General features: G+C 44.6%; 3 protein-coding genes across 3 annotated transcripts; 2 read left to right on the top strand and 1 right to left on the bottom strand.

Moving 5' to 3' along the window:
* Window positions 1-9,798: 9,798 nt before the first annotated feature.
* On the bottom strand, window positions 9,799-10,532 carry LOC107277171 (pathogenesis-related protein PRB1-2). The gene has a single exon (XM_015789860.3). The coding sequence runs from the start codon at window positions 10,390-10,392 to the stop codon at window positions 9,874-9,876; it is 519 nt and encodes a 172-aa protein (XP_015645346.1). The 5' UTR covers window positions 10,393-10,532; the 3' UTR covers window positions 9,799-9,873.
* Window positions 10,533-12,816: 2,284 nt separating this feature from the next.
* LOC136357281 (uncharacterized) lies at window positions 12,817-13,827 on the top strand. The gene has a single exon (XM_066312324.1). It carries the CDS (start codon window positions 12,817-12,819, stop codon window positions 13,825-13,827), a length of 1,011 nt encoding a protein of 336 aa, XP_066168421.1.
* Window positions 13,828-14,635: 808 nt separating this feature from the next.
* On the top strand, window positions 14,636-15,679 carry LOC136357280 (uncharacterized). Its single transcript, XM_066312323.1, has 2 exons — window positions 14,636-15,283; window positions 15,371-15,679. Exons 1-2 carry the CDS (start codon window positions 14,636-14,638, stop codon window positions 15,677-15,679), a joined length of 957 nt encoding a protein of 318 aa, XP_066168420.1.
* Window positions 15,680-21,578: the final 5,899 nt, after the last annotated feature.

Here is a 21,578-nt window from a genome sequence, read left to right as displayed (position 1 = left end):
CTACTGTTGGAGCTCATTTCCATGTACCGTTCATGGAATTTGTACATCTGTGTCGGTAGGGACTCCAGCTGTTCAGGTTTGACAAGCGGTTTACCGAGTTCAAACTTGTATGCCACTTCCGCCTTCGGGATTGGTGCGCCTCCAACCAACTGATCCACAGATAGACTAGTGTCTGCAATGAAATCCGTTATGCCAAAATCTTCGCCGGTCACCAACGGCTCGACCTCTTGGTTTGGTTGTTCTCCAAGCTGAGGGACTGGTTTGGACTTCTTGTGATAGGCTCTCTGAAGTGTTCGGTCATAGTCCGATATCTGTAACGCCTCCTTGTTTGTTTTGGACATTCCCTTGAAGAAGTTCTTCACGCTCGGGTCAATAGGTATCTTCTTTTCAGTACTCCGAGGCTTGAGTTGCCTCTTCACCTCCCTGCCGCATAAGCATCAAGCTCCTCTTGACTGCAATCGTATGGTGGCTCCTTGTTTTTGGTGGCGTCGACTTTCGCCTTCTTCGTTGCCCTTGTGCGGGCAGGCGGTGGAGCTTGGCAAGACCTTGTCTTGGGAGGTGCAGGCGGACACGGTGGAGGCGGAGGAGCCGGAGGAGATGGTGCAGCAGGAGGTGGCGGAGGAGCCGGAGGAGATGGTGCAGGAGGACGTGGCGGAGGAACCGGAGGAGATGGTGCAGGAGGAGATGGCGGAGCCGGAGGAGATGGTGCACAAGACGCCGCTTGTCGCCCAGGAAGGATGATGTACCGCTTGCGCCATAGTATGATGGCGTGGCTTGTGTCTCGTAGATGCGTCTCACCGTCCCCTCCTGGGTAGTCCAACTCGAGGTCCTCGTACGCGGCTTCCACCAGCTCAACTTCGACCCTCGAGTATCCTGCTGGAATCGGCCTGCAGTGGTAAGTCCCGGAAGGGTCCGTTGGGATGGCCATTCCCGACGCCACCTTCACGTGATGAGAGGTTATCTATTAGTAATCAACCTAAGCAGCAACTTGCGGAATGTACAAGTCAAAAATCATCAAACTACGAGCATACCTTGATTGATAAGTTCTTGAAGGGAATATGCAACTCACATGGTGTCCGCTGCGTGATCTCATCAACAGGGCAGGTGGTTGCGTCCTAGGTTTGCACGGCGTCCATGCTCTGTGATCCGACCTGCCCCGTTGAGGCGCAGCTGCTACGATTGCCTGATGTGCTGACCATTACAGGATGAATGTACGGCTGGGGATCCTGGGACCGATGTGCGGCCATACGTTCATCCACCTTCCTTGCCACCTCCTCTTGCATGCTGAGCTCGTAGCTCAATACCCTGTACTCAAGATCTGCAATCTTCGCCTCGGTATCTCTCTTGCTCCTCATCCGACTCCTGTACGTGTGGATGTCCTCCTTAAATCCAATCTTCTAGGGAATCACGCCTTTCCCTCGTGTTTGTCCTGGATGCTCGGGAGTCTGTAGGGCGAGTGACAGCTCATCCTTCTCTCTGTCGGGTCGGAATGTGCCCTGAGAAGAGGCCACCACTGCGTCCGTTAGTCGACTGGCAGCCTCGCATATCTGATCGCTGAAGACAAGGGAGCCATCAACTGGGTTAAGCGTTCCACCGTGAGCATAGTACCAGAACTTCGATCGATCCGGCCATTTAGCGGTGGCCGGTTCGATACCCCCCTCAAGCAAGCTAGCCTCCATCTCCTCCCACTTCGGCTTCGCGACGCTATATCCGCCTGACCCCAAGTGGTGATGGTACTTCTTCTTGGCGGCATTTTCCTTGTTTCTGGCCATCATCTCTTGCCCTTGTTGCCCTGTCTTGTAAGCAACGAACTCGTCCCAATGATCCCTTAGCTTTGGGAATACGTCGAAGTTCGGTGTTAGTCCCTTCAGGATGTATTTCTTGTAGAGATCTCCCTTGAAGCTCTAGAACTGTTCTGCCATTTTCTTCAGAGTCCACTATTTCACTAAGTTATCCGTACCCGCGGGTAGCGTGAACGTCTCGAGCAATGTGGTCCACAACATCTCTTTCTCTGAGTCCGGGACAAAGCTGTCATCATCCCCGCGTGCCCTTGTTCTGCGCCAGTACACCGTGCTGACAGGCACGTTGTCCCTCACAACCCAACCGCTGTGGCGTACAAAATTCCTGGCTGCTTCTGCCGGGGCACTAGGTCGGCCGTCTTCGTCCACCTCAGTTATGATGTGCCGACCCTCTATCTTCTTCGCGGCACCTCGTTGTCCGCGTGCCCTCTTCTGTCCAGCAGAGGGTTGACTTCCATTAGCCTCCTCCGCATCGTTCCCCTCTGCATCCCTCTCCACGTTACCCTCCTCGTTCCAATACTGGCTGCTTCCCTCTGCGATTGTTTCGTATAGTATCTGTTCCTCATCGCGATCAGCCATCTGTGCATACAAAAAATATTTGTTAGGTATATAGGATGTATTTGCTAACCGTAATATTGAAACTCTGCTAATTTTATATTAAATCTCTAATAATCTTATATTAAATGGCTACTAATCTCATATTAAAATTGTAATAATCATTTATATATGCTAAGTCTAACAATCTTATATTAAATCTCTAACAATCTTATATTTAATCTCTAATAATCTTATATTAAAATTGTAAGTCATATATATATATATATGCTAAGTCTAATAATCTTATATTAAATTGCTACTAATCTCATATTAAAATTGTAATAATCATTTATATATGCTAAGTCTAACAATCTTATATTAAATCTCTAACAATCTTATATTTAATCTCTAATAATCTTATATTTGAATTGTAATAGTCATATATGCTAAGTATAACAATCTCATATTAAATCGCTACTAATCTTAATTATATTAAATCGATAACAATCTTATATTAAAAGTGTAATAATCATGTATGCTAAGTGTAACAATCTTATATTAAATATCTAACAATCACTTAATTACATCACTTGCCTGCGCGAATTCCTTCGATGGCTAGCTACCACTTCGGCTTGAGGGACGACGCCGACGTCTTCTCTGCAACATTACCAGGAAAATGTATTAGTCTAAACGTCTTCTCTGCAACATTACCAGTAAATCGTATTAGTAGAAACGCGTTCGTTCTCACACATTTAGTACAAGTGCATTCATGTTCGTAAGCGTTTCGTGCACGTTCGTTCGCGTTTTGTAATCGTATTGTTCACGTTCGTTCGCGTTCGTTAACGTTTCGTTACGTTCGTCCGCGTTCGTTAACGTTTCGTGCACGTTCGTTCGCGTTCGTTAACGTTTCGTTCACGTTCGTTAACGTTTCGTTCACGTTCGTTCGCGTTCGTTAACGTTTCGTTACGTTTGTTCGCGTTCGTTAACGTTTCGTTCACGTTCGTTCAGCGTTCGTTCAAAGGTCGTCCACGTATCGTTCACGTTCTTCGCGTTCGGTCACGTTCGGGCGCGCGCGGAAGTGGCGTGCAGTGGCGGCGGCGTCGGGGCGCCGTGGGCCGGCCCGGCGGCGTGCGGGCGCGGCGGCGGCGGCGGCGTGGGGGCCCGGCGGCGTGGGGGCCCGGCGGCGTGGGGGCGCGGCTGCGGTGTCGGGGCCAGCGGCGTGGGGGCGCAGTGGCGGCGTCGGGGCCAGCGGCGTGCGGGCACGGCCGCGGCGTCGGGGCCCAGCGGCGTGCGGGCGCGGTGGCGGCACGCGACGGCCGCGGCGTGGCGTAGTGGCGGCGTGGCGAGCTCGAGGCGGTGGCGGCCGAGTGGCGTAGCGGCGGCGTGGCGCGGTGGCGTGGCGATCAAGCTCGGGGGGGCGGCGTTCGTGGCAGTGGCGACGTCGTCGACGGCGGCGGCGGCCGCGTCGATCGAAGTCGGTCGTCGGCCGGCCGTGGAGATCGATCAGAGAGAGAGATCGAGATCGAGATCAAGAGAGAGAGAGAGGCAGCGGCGGCTCTCACCCAAGAGATGCGGCGGCGGCGTCTGCGGCGGAGGCGGCGAGGACCACCAAGCGACGGCGAGAAACGACGGCGGTGTCGGCGCGGGGTTGCCCTAGGCACGGTGGCGGCGAAGGAGAGGCCGATCAAGATCGAAAAACGGCTAAGTGTTGGTGGAGAAGACGAGGGCGCACCGGGAATATATATACCCCCGGATCTTTAGTCCCGGTTGGTGAGAACAACCAGGAGTAAAGATATCTTTACTCCCGGTTGTTGACAACAACCGGGACTAAAGAAAAGATCTTTAGTCCCGGTTGTTCTCATAAACCGGGAGTAAAGATATTTTTACTCCCGGTTGTTCTCAGGAACCGGGACTAAAGATCTTTTCCCGCTATTTCCAAATTCTTTTTAAACCCGGTTAGGGTTAGGAACCGGGAATAAAGATAATAGCAGTTGTGTCTTCAATTTCATTGCATATGTGTTTCTAAAATAGTAAATAATGCATTACAATTATTTAAAGTCGAACAATTAATGATAAAACCTTCGAAAAATTATTGTTGTACGTAGTAGAATACGTGGATAATATATAATAAGCACATGAATGATTTAAAATTGTTAAAAATTCTAATTAACATAATAGCACATGCATGATTTAAAATTAATACAAAATCTAATATCATATATAACTAGCATATCATGATATTAAATTGATAAAAATTCTAATTAACATATGTAAATACCACATGCATGATTTAAAACCTTTAGAAATTCTAATAATCATATATATGTAGCATATGGATGATTTTAATTTGATTAAAATTCTAATAATCATACATAATTAACAAAAAATCTAATAATCATATATAACTAGCATATGGATGATTTCAATTTGATAAAAATTCTAATAATCATACGTATTTTACATATGCCATACAACAATTGATTAGTATAGATATTCGGTACATCCAACATAGTTTACATCGTGTACAGAACAATTACGGCAATACATCGGCGGTGACGGTTGACCGGACGTACTTTCTCCTCACTATTGTTCATTCCTTGTGATCGCTACGTGAGTAAGGGGTGTCTTCATTTGATAGGAGGATGCTAGGGTCAATTGTCATCGTGAAAGGGGTTGCCCATCAAACTGATCGTAATCCTCGTCAGTCTTGTCCTCTAATCCGACGATTTTTCTTTTTCCTGGGAGAACCACGTGGCGCTTCGGCTCGTCAGTCACTTTGCCCTTTTTTTCTTTGCTAGACATGTCCTTGACGTAAAAAACTTGGGTTACATCATTGGCAAGGACAAAAGGTTCGTCCGAGTATCCAACCTTGTTAAGGTCAACCGTTGTCATCCCACTGTCATCAATCGTTACGCCTCCACCAGTCAACCTAACCCATTGGCACCGGAACAAAGGGACCTTGAGAGGTCCATAGTCAAGTTCCCATATGTCCTCGATGGCACCGTAATACGTGCCAGTTGTACCATCGTGTCCCATGGCATCGATACGAACAGCACTGTTCTGGTTCGTGCTCTTCATGTCTTGGGCCCTCGTGTAGAATGTGTACCCATTGATTTCATATACCTGGAATGTCGCGATCGAGCCAGATGGTCCCCTCGCCAGGAAGGCCAGTTGTTGGTTAATCGTCTCATTACCCATGAGATGTTGTCGCAGCCATGTGGAGAAAGTATCAATGTGATGCCTTGTAATCCATGCATCGGACTTACCGATGTTTTTGGTGCAAACTAGAGCCAAGTGCTCCTCGATGTAGAGAGCCACCAATGAAGATTGTTGCAGAACCGTGAAATGGGCTTTACGGAATAAATTGTTGTCTAACGTCATTATTGCTTTCTTTCCGAGAGTCCCCTTTCCCCGTAGTCTCCCTTCATGGCGTGATTCAGGTATCCCGATTGGGCGAAGGTCTTCGATAAATTCTACGCAGAATTCGATGACCTCCTCTGTTCCATACCCCTTGGCGATGCTTGCCTCTGGACGAGCACGGTTACGAACATACTTCTTCAGAACGCCCATGTACCTCTCGAAAGGAAACATGTTGTGTAGGTACACAGGACCGAGAATACCGATCTCTTTGACAAGGTGACAAAGCAGATGCGTCATTATATTGAAAAATGAAGGTGGAAATATCAACTCAAAGCTGACAAGACATTGCACCACATCATTTTGCAGGGCTTCTAATCTATGAGGATCGATGACCTTCTGCGAAATTGCGTTCATGAAAGCACATAGCTTTGTTATTATTGCCCGGACATTGTCTGGGAGGATACCCCTTATTACAACTGGTAGCAGCTGTGTCATCAACACGTGACAGTCATGAGACTTTAGGTTTGTGAACTTCTTCTCCTTCGTGCTTATTATTCGCTTTATATTCGTGGAGTATCCAGACGGTACCTTGATGCTCTCCAAGCATTCAAACGTACTTTCCTTCTCTGCCTTGCTAAGAGTGTAGCTGGCTAGACTCAAGTAATGGCTTCCTTTCTCCTTTGGTTCTGGGTGAAGGTCACCGCGTTGTTCCATATGCTTTAGATCATTACGTGCTTCCAGTGTATCTTTCGACTTTCCATATACACCTAGGAAGCCAAGAAGGTTTACGCAAAGATTGTTAGTGAGGTGCATCACGTCGATTGCGTGGCGGACGTCCAAGAATTCCCAATAGGATAACTCCCAAAATATAGAGTTCTTTTTCCACATCGCCGCGTGACCATCTTCGCTCTCTATAGGCTGGCTGCCACGCCCCTTTCCAAACACTACTTTAAGATCTTTAACCATAGCAAACACTGTTTTTCCGCTGCGATGTTTAGGCTTCGTACGGTGGTCCGCCTTATGTTCAAAGTGCTTGCCTTTCTTCCGAACCGGATGGTTTGCTGCAAGGAATCGACGATGACCCATGTACACAACCTTCCTACAGTACTTAAGATACGTACTTTCTGTTTCATCCATACAGTGAGTGCAAGCCTTGTACCCCTTGTTGGACTGCCCGGATAGGTTGCTAAGTGCAGGCCAATCGTTGATGGTTACGAACAGCAGCGCTCGTAGGTTAAACTCCTTCTGTTTGTCCTCATCCCACACGGGGACACCTTCCTTCTTCCACAACAGTTTAAGATCTTCGACCAGTGGTCTTAGGTACACATCGATGTCGTTACCAGGTTGCTTGGGCCCTTGAATTATAATCGGCATCATTATGTACTTCCTCTTCATGCATAGCCACGGGGGGAGGTTGTAGATACATATCGTAACGGGCCAAGTGCTGTGGCCGCTGCTCATCTCTCCAAAAGGATTCATGCCATCCGTACTTAAACCAAACTGTATGTTTCGTGCGTCCTTTCCAAAGTCTTTAAATTTTCTATCGATGTTTCGCCACTGCAAACCATCGGCGGGGTGTCTCAGCATCCCGTCCTGTTGACGCTCTTCAGCGTGCCACCGCATCATTCTAGCGTTCCCCTTGTTCCTGAACAAACGCCTTAGCCGTGATATTATAGGGAAATACCACATCACCTTAGCAGGAATTCTCTTCTTCGTTAGCTGCCCGTCAACTTCTCCTGGATCATCTCGTCTAATCTTTTATCGTAGTGCTTTGCAAACAGGGCATGCTTCTAGGTTCTCGTACTCCTCACCGCGATATAGAATACAATCATTCGGACATGCGTGAATCTTCTGAACTTTCAGTCCTAGAGGGCACACTATCTTCTTAGCCTCGTACGTTGTCTCGGGCAACTTGTTTCCCTCCGGAAGAATGTTCTTAACGAGTTTCAATAAATCGCCAAATGCCTTGTCACTAACACCATTTTTTGCCTTCCATTGCAAGAACTCCAGAGTGGTATCCAACTTTTTGTGCCCCTGCTCGCAACCTGGGTACAACGACGTTCTATGGTCCTCTAACATCTTGTCCAATTTATGGGCCCCCTTTTCACTTTCGCAATCCTCCATGGCGTCCTGCAACATCTGACCAAGATCATCCGCAATGTTGTTACCATCAGCATCCCTTTCCTCCTCGCCCGTTTGATTTCATTCAAATCCAGCGTACTGAGCAAAGTCCGGAATATTGTCGTCTTCCACTTCATCTTCTTCCATTTCAACACCTTGCTCTCCGTGGGATGTCCAACAATTATAGCTTGGCATGAACCCCGACTCAAACAAGTGGAAATGAATAGTCCTGCATGCAGAATACTCCTTCTGATTCTTACACTTATTGCATGGACAACAAATAAAACCCTTTTGCATGTTAGCTTCGGCCACTCTCAAAAAATAATGCACGCCGTCAATAAACTCTTTGGACCACCGGTCAGCGTACATCCATTGCCGATCCATCTACATAACATGAAAAAAAATCGTACACACATAATTATTCGTACAATAATGACAGTCATACAATAATTATAAAATAATTACAAACTCTTTCAACAGTCACACAATAATGACATATCATTATTCCTACAAATATTATGAAATATTACACCGAATAATTATATATTTACTATTTATAAAGTTTTAAACTAATATTAATGTGTTGTACTTATTTTAATTTGTCATTTTACTTTGTTTTCTATTATTCAAGATTAACTTTCACTATATTTTCCTTCTCAACTTTTTTATAAAACCTTCTTTAGCAAATAAACTAAATTTCTATATATTCTTTATTCTCCACACAAATTTTCTCTCTCATCAAATAACAACAAAATTTTGGTCACAAAAATGTGTGCAAAACATAGCTCCAAATGTAATATGAAAAAAAAAACATTGGAGGATGAAGTTGCTAACCTTTTAGGCACCTCTGATTTGTATATAATCACCAAAATAAATTTACTAGAAATTTTGGCATGACCTCCCCTCTTTTTTGAAGAAATTTTGAAGCTTGCTCGGGCTGAAGGAGGAAGAAGACATTTATATAGGGGTGAGACTTTAGTCCCGGTTGGTGTTATGAACCGGGGCTAAAGATCGCTGTGATCTTTAGTTACGATCTTTAGTCCCGGTTGGTGTTATTAACCGGGACTAAAGATCCCGGGGGACCTGACAGGCCCTTACAGCATTTGAACCGGGACTAAAGTTACGATCTTTAGTCCCGGTTGGTGTAGATCAAATATGCCCGTTACCCTTTTTAACCGGGACTAAAGATGATCTTTAGTCCCGGTTTTTGTTGCAACCGGGACTATTGTGGAATTAGCCCGACCGACGAAAGATGGTTTCTCCACCAGTGGCAGTTGCACTGCCAAGATTGTTACACCTTTGCTGATAATAGCCGAGGACAATCTCGTCGGCATCCATGGCGGCCAGCAGCTCGAAGGAGATAGTGGACGCGGTGGAGAAGTGGATGGCGTTCCCCATCTCCACCGCCGCCGGCTTGGAGATCGTTGCCGAGGAGGGCTCTAGCGGAAGCAGCGCCCAGCAGCAGCAGGCTTGGCGTCCGGTGGCGGCGGCGTGGTGCGACAACGGCGGCACGTCGGGGACGGGAGCGGCATGCAAGTCGTCAGTGGACGGCGGCGCGCGGCGGCGGCCGCGCGTCGTAAGACTGGCTGCCGCGTGGGTGTCGCTGGAGGTCAAGGACGCGCTGTCCAGCCTGCAGCAGACGTTCGTCGTCTCCGACGCGACGCGCCCGGACTGCCCCATCATCTACGCCACCGAGGGGTTCTTCACCATGACCGGCTACTCCCTCAAGGGAGATAAGGCGCAAGGGCATTTCGGTCCAACCACATTAAAAAAGGGCTCCTGAACCGCCACGTCAGCATGGCAAGTTTCATTTAGACGGCACGGTGCTCATCGATAAATATCTATGGTTATGTAGTGTCTTTCCCCCAAAGCTTTGTTTTTCGGTGTCCCTAGGCTAAAACCACACAACTGCGATGCCGCGTAGAAAAATTTGCCTTACTTATTATAGTAAGTACGAATATGGTACTGTATATGTTATACATACATGAACGTGATTAATTTATTCATATAAATATATATCTGATGCGTACATTCATGTAGTAGTAAGTATAGTGTACTAGTAAGGGCGCTGATCGGGGAAGTTGCCGGGCGGGAAATAGTTGCAGCTGATGATGACACCGCCGCCGTTGCTGCAGGCGGCGCGCGCGCAGCCGATCGACGTCGTGCTCCGCCACACCACCTGCGTGTAGTGGCCGCAGTCGAGCAGCGCCCCCCTCGTGCACGTGTTGCTGCTGTACACGTAGTCCGCCTTCTCCTCCATCCACAAGCCGACCGCGTCCGCCGCCGTCGACGCGCTGCCGGCGCCGCCCATGTACAGGTTCTCGCCGTAGCCCAGCTGCACGCTGTTCGAGTGGTCGAGGCTGCAGGTGGCGGCGAGCACCGCCACGTAGCTCTCCGCGAACGCCTGCAGCGTCGTGTTCCACACCACGTCGGGGAGGCCGACGCCCTCGCCGCGGCGGGCGTCGTTGTGGGCGTCGACGAAGTCCTGCGGCGAGCTCTGCGCCGCCGCCGTGCTGGCCGCCATGGCCAGCGTCGCCGCCGCCAGCAGCACGAGTGCAAAGGCTTTCGACGCCATTAATTAACAGAGAAGCTCGATCCAGCAGATGAGTTTCTCAAGCTAATTAATTAATGTCTTGTGCTGAGACTTGTTGCTTGCTGAGGTATTTATAGCAGTTAAATCATGAGAGCTATAGCTAAGCTCGATTACGAGAGATCGAGGTTGGAAAGACACTTTAGACTTGGTCCTGCACTGTCACGTTGCTTCTAGTAGATGTTAATTACTTCCACTAAATATAATTAAGTGGTCAATTGTCGCAAACTTTCCATGCATGTATTCACACTGTACTTTAATAGTCTTTGGCACACAGCTCAGCTGCATACTTTCTTCATCTGGGCAGGTAGTGAATGCAACTTGATGTTTATTTTTCTGGCTTATTTATATATCCTATAGCCAATAGCTCAACATGCATTAAACCACATAATTTTAAAAAAAGAGAGCCATATATTGGATCATTCCTATGCTTAATCCATTTTGTAGCTACTATTCATCACTAATTAGTAAATAACTTAGCATTCAGTGATTTACTTAGCTAGCGTAGAACGTTATTACTGTAAAGAAGTTACACCATCACTTGACAACACATTGGATGACACTTCTATAGTTCATATCAGCGTGTATATATAATCTTTCTCGTATGTACGTATTGAAATTTTACAACTGCATTGCACACACCAATATTCCGTCTGCACTGCACGGGGTATCATCTAGTATTCTAGTGTGTGTGCATATGTATCCATATCACATTATCCGAAAATGTGTCTTTCAAAGTTGTGATGGCTCCCAACCAATGATGGATCATAACCGGGCTACCTCGGCCATAGCTCAAGGCCTAAGTACAGGCTCATATAAAGCTATGCACACTACGCCGAATCAGGTCATCTCTGACGGTATTCAAACCGTCACCTTTGACGTGTTTTGGTCCTAGTCAGAGATTAGTGGTCGCTGATGACTTTACTCACATTTGACGGAGGACGTTCGTCAGAGGTAACCGTCACCATTTTTTTCCACAACACTCCACGAACCGGTTGAGGGCTTAACCCAAAGCTAGGTTCATCCCTTTTCTAACTCTAATGCAATACTTAAAGTTACAACAACAATAGTGGGCCCTATTCATAACCTGGTTGAGAAATATCAATATACACACACACATAGAGTAAAGATACCCTTAATTAGAAATAAAGCTTCGAGTAACACTGACATAGCCGATGACAAGGTGGATACCGTGACAGATATGGTTTCTAGAGAATATTTTTCTTTTTCTTATCTAAAGAATTAAAGAAATGGTAAAAAGGTAGTTTCTTTCAAGATTAAAATTAAGGATCATACCATAATATATGCCCAGCTGGAGGCACAAGATATAACGTTGAGCATGCACAGAGGCAATATTAATATTTGGCACGTTGCAATGAACTTTCCAATGATTTTCCTTGGCCTTTTCCTCTCGTGTAGCCGCATATTAATTACCTAACTCACGAAGACGTACGTACGGTTCTACTACTACGTGTTATAGTACGTACGTACAGCATGCGAGAGACGTTGGAAAGACTTTGACTGGTCTTGTACTGTCACACGTTTACCTCTAGTATAGTTTTTTGAGTAAAATACAGTAGCGGCCCTTAAACTTGCGGGCGGATATCATCTAGGTCCATTAACTTGTAAATCGTGTAATTAGGCCACTAAACTTGCTAAATGTACCATCGCCGGTCCAAAATGTCATTTGACCGTGGTCGCGCCGACGTGGCATGCCATGTGCACAGCTGAGCTGGCCCGCACCGTGCCTTTTCTCACGCGCACCGTGTGTGTCACCGGCCACACTTGTTTTTTTTTCATCGAGGCCCCTCTGTTTTTCTCATTTTCTTTCGTCATCCACTGCTGCTTCGTCTTCCCCGGAGTGCCCTAGCGCAGAGTGCAGCGGAGATCGTGAGGGGGGTGATCGCCGGAGAAATAGGGTTCCAACGGAAGCGCAAAGAGGCGAGATCGATTGGCTGTTGCGGCCTCCCGCCGACCATAATCGCGGGGAGGAGGCATGATTTTCCGCCTGGAAGGGGAAGGGCCTCCGTTGTACAGTGAGTATAACTTCAAAATTTCGTTCGTCCATTAATCTGCAGGGTTAGCATGCACTGATTGATGTTGGTAGATAGATACAAAGGAATAAGGCGTTTGTTATGCAAAAAAGATGTTATTTTTCCCTGTAGGATGATTATCCTGACATTGTTCTCGAGTAGGCTAGAACATGAGAGTAATACAGCTAATTAGGATTGCAATGCAGGTCCTGATGATGGTAAATTCACCGCTGAGGTACACCATGGTGGTTTTTTTGTTGGTCAAAGTAGCAACAGGGCATATGTAGATCAAACAATAAATTGGATTGACCACTGTGAAGCAGGAACATGGGATATTGTTTGTTTGGATGAATTTTTAGCTATGCTTGGGTATGATATGACTCCAGATTTTAAGGCTTATTGGTTGCTCCCTGGAAGGACTCTTGAAGATGGCCTTAGGGTTATATCTACTAGGGCTGACTTTGAAGTGATGAAATCAGTTGTGCACAAGGTTAAGAATTTTATTATCTACTTTGATCAGGGTGACACAATTGCAGGTGTAGATTGGGATGATGTAGTAGCTAATCCTATTAGTGAATTGCCTAGGGTGCTTAGTCCTAGGAAGATGCCAACTGCTGATAGGAAGGTGCCAAACAAACAAGATGACAGTGACAGTGATGGTAGCTTAGAAGATGACACAGATTTTGTGGACAGTGACTATGATATATCAGATGCAGATGATGACTTGTATGTTGACAATGTTGATATGGGTGTTGAAGACTTATCTGACTGCAAGGCAAAGTCTTGGAAGAAAGCTAAGGGCAGTCAGTTGAAGAGGAAAGAAATAGTAGTTAGAAATTCTGATGGGGAGGAAGTTTCCACTGATGATGAAGATTTGCAGCTCCCAGATTCAGATGATGAAGGTGAAGTGAGATTAAAGTTCAAGGCTTTCATGGCAGAGGATGTTAAGAACCCAGTTTTTAAGGTTGGCATGGTGTTTCCTTCAGTAGAAGTACTTAGAAAGGCCATAACAGAGTACAGTTTGAAGGCTAGAGTGGACATCAAGATACCTAGGAATGAGCAAAAAAGACTTAGGGCCCACTGTGTTGAGGGTTGCCCATGGAACTTATATGCATCATTTGATAGCAGGTCCAAGTCAATGATGGTGAAGACATATCTTGGGGAGCATAAATGTCAGAAGGAATGGGTGCTGAAAAGGTGTACTGCTAAATGGCTATCTGAGAAGTACATTGAAACTTTTAGAGCAAATGATAAGATGACACTTGGAGGGTTTGCAAAGTTAGTCCAATTAGAATGGAATCTGACTCCATCTAGAAGCAAGCTAGCCAGGGCAAGGAGATTGGCCTTCAAGGCCATATATGGTGATGAGATTCAACAATATAATTAGTTGTGGGACTATGGGGCTGAGCTAAGAAGGTCTAATCCAGGCAGTTGCTTCTTTTTGAACCTGGTAGACAGTTGTTTCAGCACATATTACATGTCCTTTGATGCATGTAAGAGAGGGTTTCTGAGTGGATGTAGGCCTTTGATATGTTTGGATGGTTGCCACATCAAGACTAAATTTGGTGGACAAATCCTAACAGCAGTAGGCATTGACCCTAATGATTGCATATATCCAATTGCAATAGCTGTGGTTGAGAAAGAGTCATTGAGGTCTTGGACATGGTTTCTATATACCCTAAAGGAAGACCTGGGCATTGACAATACCTACCCATGGACAATAATGACTGATAAGCAAAAGGTATACTTGTTCTTTATTTTTGTCTTATAAGTTTTGTTCTTATAATCTGACATATTTCAAATTCCATGTTTGTTTTTACATGATACAGGGTCTTATACCAGCTGTCCAACAGATTTTCCCTGATTCAGAACATAGATTTTGTGTTAGACATCTGTACTCCAATTTTCAGGTACATTTCAAAGGTGAGAATCTGAAAAACCAGTTATGGGCATGTGCTAGATCAAGTTCAGAGGTTGAGTGGAATGCCAACATGGAAGAAATGAAATCTCTTAATCAGGATGCATATGAGTGGCTTCAAAAGATGCCTCCTAAAACTTGGGTCAGAGCTTATTTCAGTGAATTCCCTAAGTGTGATATCTTGTTGAACAATAATTGTGAAGTATTCAACAAGTACATCTTAGAAGCTAGGGAATTGCCAATCCTGAGTATGTTTGAAAAGATCAAAAGCCAAGTAATGAGTAGGCATTACAGTAAGCAGAAAGAAGTGGCAGAGCAATGGCATGGGCCTATATGCCCCAAGATCAGGAAGAAAGTACTGAAAAATGCAGATATGGCAAACACATGTTATGTTTTGCCAGCCGGGAAAGGGATTTTTCAGGTGGAAGATAGGAATTTCAAGTACATTGTTGACCTTAGTGCTAAACATTTTGACTGCAGGAGATGGGATCTAACAGGCATCCCTTGTAACCATGCTATCTCATGCTTAAGGAGTGAGAGAATTAGTGCCGAGTCAGTTCTTCCACCCTGCTATAGTTTAGAAGCATTCTCCAGAGCATATGCATTTAACATTTGGCCCTGCAATGATATGACTAAGTGGGCTCAGGTGAATGGGCCAGAAGTGAAGCCTCCAATATATGAGAAAAAGGTTGGCAGACCACATAAGTCTAGGAGGAAAGCACCACATGAGGTACAGGGAAAAAATGGGCCTAAAATGTCCAAGCATGGTGTGGAGATGCACTGCTCTTACTGCAAAGAGCCTGGACATAACAAGAAAGGGTGCCCACTGAGAAAGGCTGGACTCAAACCCAAACTGAAGACAAGTAGGACCCCAGCTGCAAGTTCTACAGAAGAGTTGCATGAATCTGAGCAAGAACCAGTAGAGGTAATGAAACAATACTCTATCTTATCACTCTATTATCAGTACCCTATTAATTATAACTCTATCTTAATTACCTTTGTAAACTTGTAGGTGCTGACCCAATCTCAGTCTGCATATGACCAATTACTATCACAAGTTCCTAATCCTATGGTTGCACAGATGTTTGAGGAATCATCACAAGTGAGTCAAATGGAAACTACACATGGTCCTCTCCCAGATAACCAGTACATTCTTTCAAACCAGCCAGCTGTAGTATCTACCCCTATGACCACAGCAACAAAAGAGGGAAAATCTAGGGCCAACAAAAGGAAGTGTACAACTGAAGGAGTTTCAGGAGTTGCTGCTACTACTTCAAAGAACAGAGCTCCCAGGAAGAAAGCTACTGCTACAAACAAGTGATATGTGTTAGACCATATGTTTGATGGTCCTTTAGTGTTAGTAGTACTTTGTTATGCAAAAATTTCAACCTTGTATGGATTTCATGGGCATGCTTGCTTGATTTTGTGCTGCCAAACTTGTGGCTATTTTGTGATAGAACATGGGATTTTTGTGATGCCAGACATGTGTTCACTAAATGTAGTACTGGAAATACTACTAAATGCCAGAAATTTGGTATTGTGATGAATATGCGAAATTACTGCCTGTAATGCATGATGCATGTTTGCTATTTCCATATGACAGTTTTACAGGACATTTCATATGCTAGAACAAAATAACAGTTGTCTGCTGAAAAAAATTAGAGATGTCGATTTTCAGAACAAAATCTCAGATTTCAGCTTCACATAATAGCATTTAGCATACATTTTCCATACATGGTTCAGATTCAGCATACACAAAAGGTCACTCAAGTGCCTTATTTCAGCTGACACAAAACACACCAGCACCAATACATCCATATCCATCAAACTTTGGTATCTACCTAAGAAGCAATAGTGCAAATATGACTACTACAAAACCAACAATAACTGACAACATAGATCTTCTACTCTCTTCTAACATCTTGATTCTATAGGCCATTTTAGTAACTGAGCCACATTCCTCTTTTTGTCCCCTGCTCTTTGCTTCATAGACATTGCGTTCAGTGACAAGTCCATCAATCATAGCTCTTGAGTTGGCAAGGGATGCTCTAATTTCAGAGTTCTCTGTCTTCACTTCACGAACAGTGCTGACTAAATCATTCAAAACCTGCTTCAAATACGACGTTGTCCCTGGTTCATACCACTGCCGTAATTTGCATCCACCATTCTGCACATTCAAAATGAATAAACCAACTGACTTCAACAAAGTACTCTCCAGGTACCGAATGGGAGATGGAAAGGTTTTACCTTGCCTGGATATTTCTGTCGCCCACCGTGTTGTGCTCCAACTGGAGCTCGAGCCTGCCATCGCCTTCAACCCAGCCGCTCCGCCGCCGAAGCCCGCCGAGACCTGCTCCGCCAAAGAACCCTGCCACGACATACTCCGTCGCCGAACCCTGCCGAGACCTGCTCCGCCGACGAACCTGCCGCAACCTGCTCCGCCGCCGAAACTTGCCCTCAATCGCAACCCTAGTCGGCGCTTAGATTTTGGGCGCTTCAGGGAAGAAGAAGCAGTGGTGGAAACCAAATGAGAAAAAGAGAGGGGCCTGGATGAAAAACGACAAGGCGTGGGCGGTGTGTCACGCACGGTGTGGTCCAGCTCAGCTGTGCACGTGGCATGCCACGTCGGCGCGACCGCGGTCAAATGGCATTTTGGACCGGCGATGGTACATTTAGCAAGTTTAGTGGTCTAATTACACGATTTGCAAGTTAATGGACCTGGATGACATCCGCCCTCAAGTTTAAGGGCCGCTACTGTATTTTACTCTAGTTTTTTTAATCCTAACTACTCCTACTAATGTAACTAAAGTTAATTATAAGTGGTCAATTAATTGTAGCAAACTAGCCATATATGCATGGATCCACACTTCTTTAGTCTTGGCACACATACTTACGTTACCTTCCTCATACTTTCTTTAGCAACTTGATGTTTAATTTTCTGGCCTACATATCCATGTCACATTATCTAGAAAAAAGCATATGTCTGGGATTACCTCCGTCCCAAAATAAAAATATTTATAGACTAGTCTAACATTTTTAACTTTAACTATTAATAAAATAATAAAAAAATACATCATTTAAAATTGATGTTACTAGATTTATCATTAAACGAACTATCATAATATACAACTCTTTTTAGATATTATTAATCAAAATAGCATATCGAAAACTATGTCGAAATAAAAAATAGTTATATTTTGGGACGGAGGAAGTAGCTAGCAAAGCATATCCTTTTTACACACGAGTGTGTCCACTAGGAAAAAAAATCAGGCAACTTGTGTGCGTACAGGTGATGACGCTCTCTCTCGTGGCACGATCTTCTGGTGAGGGGGATAACTCTCGCTTTGATCGAGTGCGACGTTTGCGATGTGGCTACCAACCAGAACAAATCCAGGACGCCGTGCAATCGCTACACCACAAACGATGTCGTACCAACCGTGACGCGCGGTTGATGATCCCTACAATGCAAACGAGAGAACACTGCAAGAACAAGATAAGATGCAATCTAAATATTGCGAATAGGGAATTAAGCACAAAGGAATAGTTGCGATTGAAGTGGTAGATCTAATCGACCCGGCAAATCAACACACTAACTATTGGGGGCTCTGAATCTATAGTCGCCGACTAATCGAGCAAGGACTAGAGACAAGGTGAATGGCACTTGGCAAAATTCAACTAAACAAAACCCAATTGTTTTTGAGGATGTACAAAGTTATTTATAGAGGAAAATAAAGCTAGGGTTAAGTGCTAATTCGTGGAGGTGGATGGGTAGTCAAGCCAAGCTTCTTGACCATCTCTTCACTTGCTAAATTGTTGCAACTCCCGCTATCAATAATCATTTTGACGGTATGGTCTTTCACAAGAACTTTGCTTTGGAACAAATTGTGACATTGGTTTTGCTCTTCACACTTCTCTTTAGCACTAAGTGCTAGCTTGACAATTAGGCTAGGATACTGATCTAGCGACTCTGGATGCAAATGGACTTCCTCGATGTCATCATTATCTTGTCCTCCTGCGTGGTCAGTGGCAGCTAAAGCATATTCATCATCACAATCACTAGTAGAAGTATACTCACCATCATCATTCACAAATAGAGCTCGCCGATTTGGACAGTCACGTGCAATGTGTCCAATGCCATGGCACTTATGACATGTAATATCACGGGTACGTCCAGTGGAAGCTACTGAAGTTGCACTCTTGGCTGGAGTCTGAACTGAAGCGTTTTTGCTTTTTTCTTGAGCATTGGATGGCGTAGAAGTAGGTGAACGAACGGCAGTAGTAGCTTGACGTGGTGTTGACTGTCGTGTGGAAGTAGCACCTGCAAAAGAACTTCTATGCTTGTTGCGTCCCTGCACTTCTCTTTCAGCTTTGCATGCAAAATGGAATAATCTATTCATGGTATTGTATTCTTTATATTCAAGAATATCCCGAATCTCTCTATTAAGACTTCCATAGAACCTAGAAATTCTAGCATCCTCAGTTTCTTGCAAATCACATCGTGACAAAGCAATCATCATCTCTTGATAGTATGTTTCTACAGAATTGGAACATTGTCTTAAAAGTTGCAGTTTATTTAACATGTCACGAGCATAGTAAGAAGGAACAAATCTAGACCTCATTGTACGTTTCATATCATCCCATGTTCTAGGTCTAAGTCCTCTACCACATATATTATTCCACCATAGAGATGCAAAGGAGGTAAATTCACTACTGGCAGCTTTAACTTTCTTATTATCAGGAAAATCATAGCAAGAGAATTTTTGCTCAACAGCTAACTCCCAATCTAGATAAACAGAAGGCTCAAACTTACCATCAAAAGAAGGCATAGTAAATTTTACCTTAGATAAAGGATCATCTTTGTCCCTAACTCGACGTTGTCTTCTATTTCCAACACTCTCGTCTTCCTCCACATCATCAGCAACAGATTGCTCTTCGTCTTCATCGTCATATATTTGGTGTCGATGAGCAGTGGCACCTGCACCTTCTTCACCTGCAGCCTCAAGTAAACCAATGCGTCGCACAATATTTTCATGTTCAATAATCATATTCTGAATGTTTTCAGTTAATTGTTTATGTGATTGATTCATTTTCTCAATTTGATCCACTACTTTCACCAGGCTTTCACTTAAGGTTTTTAAATGTTTATCTGTGCTTTCCTTGTATGATTTACTATTACGCATCAACTCTTCATACCAATTTTCCATACCCTTCAGTTTATGCGCTAGATTCTCCAGTGTTGGTTCGTCGGAACTTGTACCTGACATCGTTAGCAAGCAAAAGAAACTCACAAGAAAGTGTCAGTTCCTAACAATCTATATATATGTGGAGCTTTTGAAGGCACTCAACACTCAAGCATATACCAAATTCTTATAATATTCTCAAAGAATGCAAAACAGGTCAATCACCGTGGCTGGTTCGTGGCACAATGACACGCTTGATGAGTGGAGCAATTGCAAGGCCGGACCTGTAAAGGTTAGGAGTATGTGGATCTTGGTAGGCTTAACTATATCACAAGGAATAGCAAAAATCAAACAGATTTGCGAAATTGAATAATAGTCCAAAGTACTAGTCAAAATTGCTGGCGTAGCCTAGACTCAATCCTAGCTTAAGCAAGCAAATGATCACACTCGGACAATCCACAACTCGCTATAGTAAGCAACTCTCTCCAAGATTCCAACAAAAAAAATTCCACTCTTTCTTTTTCTGATTTTTTTTCTCTTTTTTTCTGTTTTTTCTTTGGTGCGGCTCTTTTTTTCTTTTTTTTTCTTTTTTTTTTTGCACCTTCTGCCTTTTCTTTATTTCTTTTTTTTTTGGCAAGCGGTATCTACCAAATGGAATAGCTGGTAAATAAGATTACAAAGGACTCAAGCCTAGAAGAAAAAAAAATCAAATGACCAAAGACCAACCAACCAGGTGCTTGTGCGTGTGAATGTGTAGTTACAGAGAAAACTACGTACCTCCTATTTGGGTGGTGCCAGGAATATGGAAACCGATCCTTGGCACATGCACTTCGGATAGACACAGAAACTAACTAGGAAATAACCAAGATTAGTCCCTGATTTGAGGCGCTATTTATTTGGTAACCACGTACCGCGATTCCATGCATGCATGCACTGGAAAGAAATCTCACCCAACAGAAACTCTGGATTTTTTTTCTCTCAAACCGATCTACTGCTCAACCGAGACGACGACGACCAAATGCAAAGCTCAAAACTCAGACTGAGCTACGACTAAAACCAGCACTTTCGACACGACAATGGACCAAAACTCAAGAACACAATACTGAATGAAATTTGAAAGGCTCAAACTAAAGTTTGGTGATGGAAAAAAATATTGCGGCTGTATGGTAGACGATGGGAAAAAAATTACAAAACTAAAATCCTCACCAAGCAACTGAAGCTCTGATACCAACTGATGACGCTCTCTCTCGTGGCCCGATCTTCTGGTGAGGGGGATAACTCTCGCTTTGATCGAGTGCGACGTTTGCGATGTGGCTACCAACCAGAACAAATCCAGGACGCCGTGCAATCGCTACACCACAAACGATGTCGTACCAACCGTGACGCGCGGTTGATGATCCCTGCAATGCAAACGAGAGAACACTGCAAGAACAAGATAAGATGCAATCTAAATATTGCAAATAGGGAATTAAGCACAAAGGAATAGTTGCGATTGAAGTGGTAGATCTAATCGACCCGGCAAATCAACACACCAACTATTGGGGGCTCTGAATCTATAGTCGCCGACTAATCGAGCGAGGACTAGAGACAAGGTGAATGGCACTTGGCAAAATTCAACTAAACAAAACCCAATTGTTTTTGAGGATATACAAAGTTATTTATAGAGGAAAATAAAGCTAGGGTTAAGTGCTAATTTGTGGAGGTGGAGGGAGACACTTCCGGGATGGGCCTAGTCTATTACAAGGCCCAAGGCCCAAGTTCGGTTTCAGCAACAGCACTGTCTTATTTTGGTGATTCCCGTTGACTCGAGATGAATTTGGACATGAAACCGGATGCGTTTGAAAGGTAGCGAGATAAGATTTCCACGAAGTCCAAGATCACCCAAATCGGAGATAGCATGAAGGCGCTAGGTCCGTTTGAAGTCAGTGCTGTCTCCGGAGGCCGAACTGGTCTTGGACTTGAAATTATTATTGGAGCGTGTGAAGTTACGAGCGTATCCGACGAAGTGATGTCCTCATCAACAGGTGGTGTTTACATACT

This window comes from Oryza sativa, chromosome 7 (assembly GCF_034140825.1).
Source record: "Oryza sativa Japonica Group chromosome 7, ASM3414082v1".
Taxonomy (NCBI): Eukaryota; Viridiplantae; Streptophyta; class Magnoliopsida; order Poales; family Poaceae; genus Oryza; species Oryza sativa.
The sequence above is the reverse complement of the archived record's forward strand: the minus strand, read 5'-3'. Positions and strand labels throughout refer to the sequence as shown.

Bases quoted from the DNA above. Each gene is read 5' to 3' on its own strand.
- LOC107277171 (XM_015789860.3), bottom strand. From the start codon at position 10,392: ATGGCGTCGAAAGCCTTTGCACTCGTGCTGCTGGCGGCGGCGACGCTG.
- LOC136357281 (XM_066312324.1), top strand. From the start codon at position 12,817: ATGACTCCAGATTTTAAGGCTTATTGGTTGCTCCCTGGAAGGACTCTT.
- LOC136357280 (XM_066312323.1), top strand. From the start codon at position 14,636: ATGAGTAGGCATTACAGTAAGCAGAAAGAAGTGGCAGAGCAATGGCAT. The intron at 15,284-15,370 runs GTAATGAAACAA...GTAAACTTGTAG, and splicing joins CTGAGCAAGAACCAGTAGAG to GTGCTGACCCAATCTCAGTC.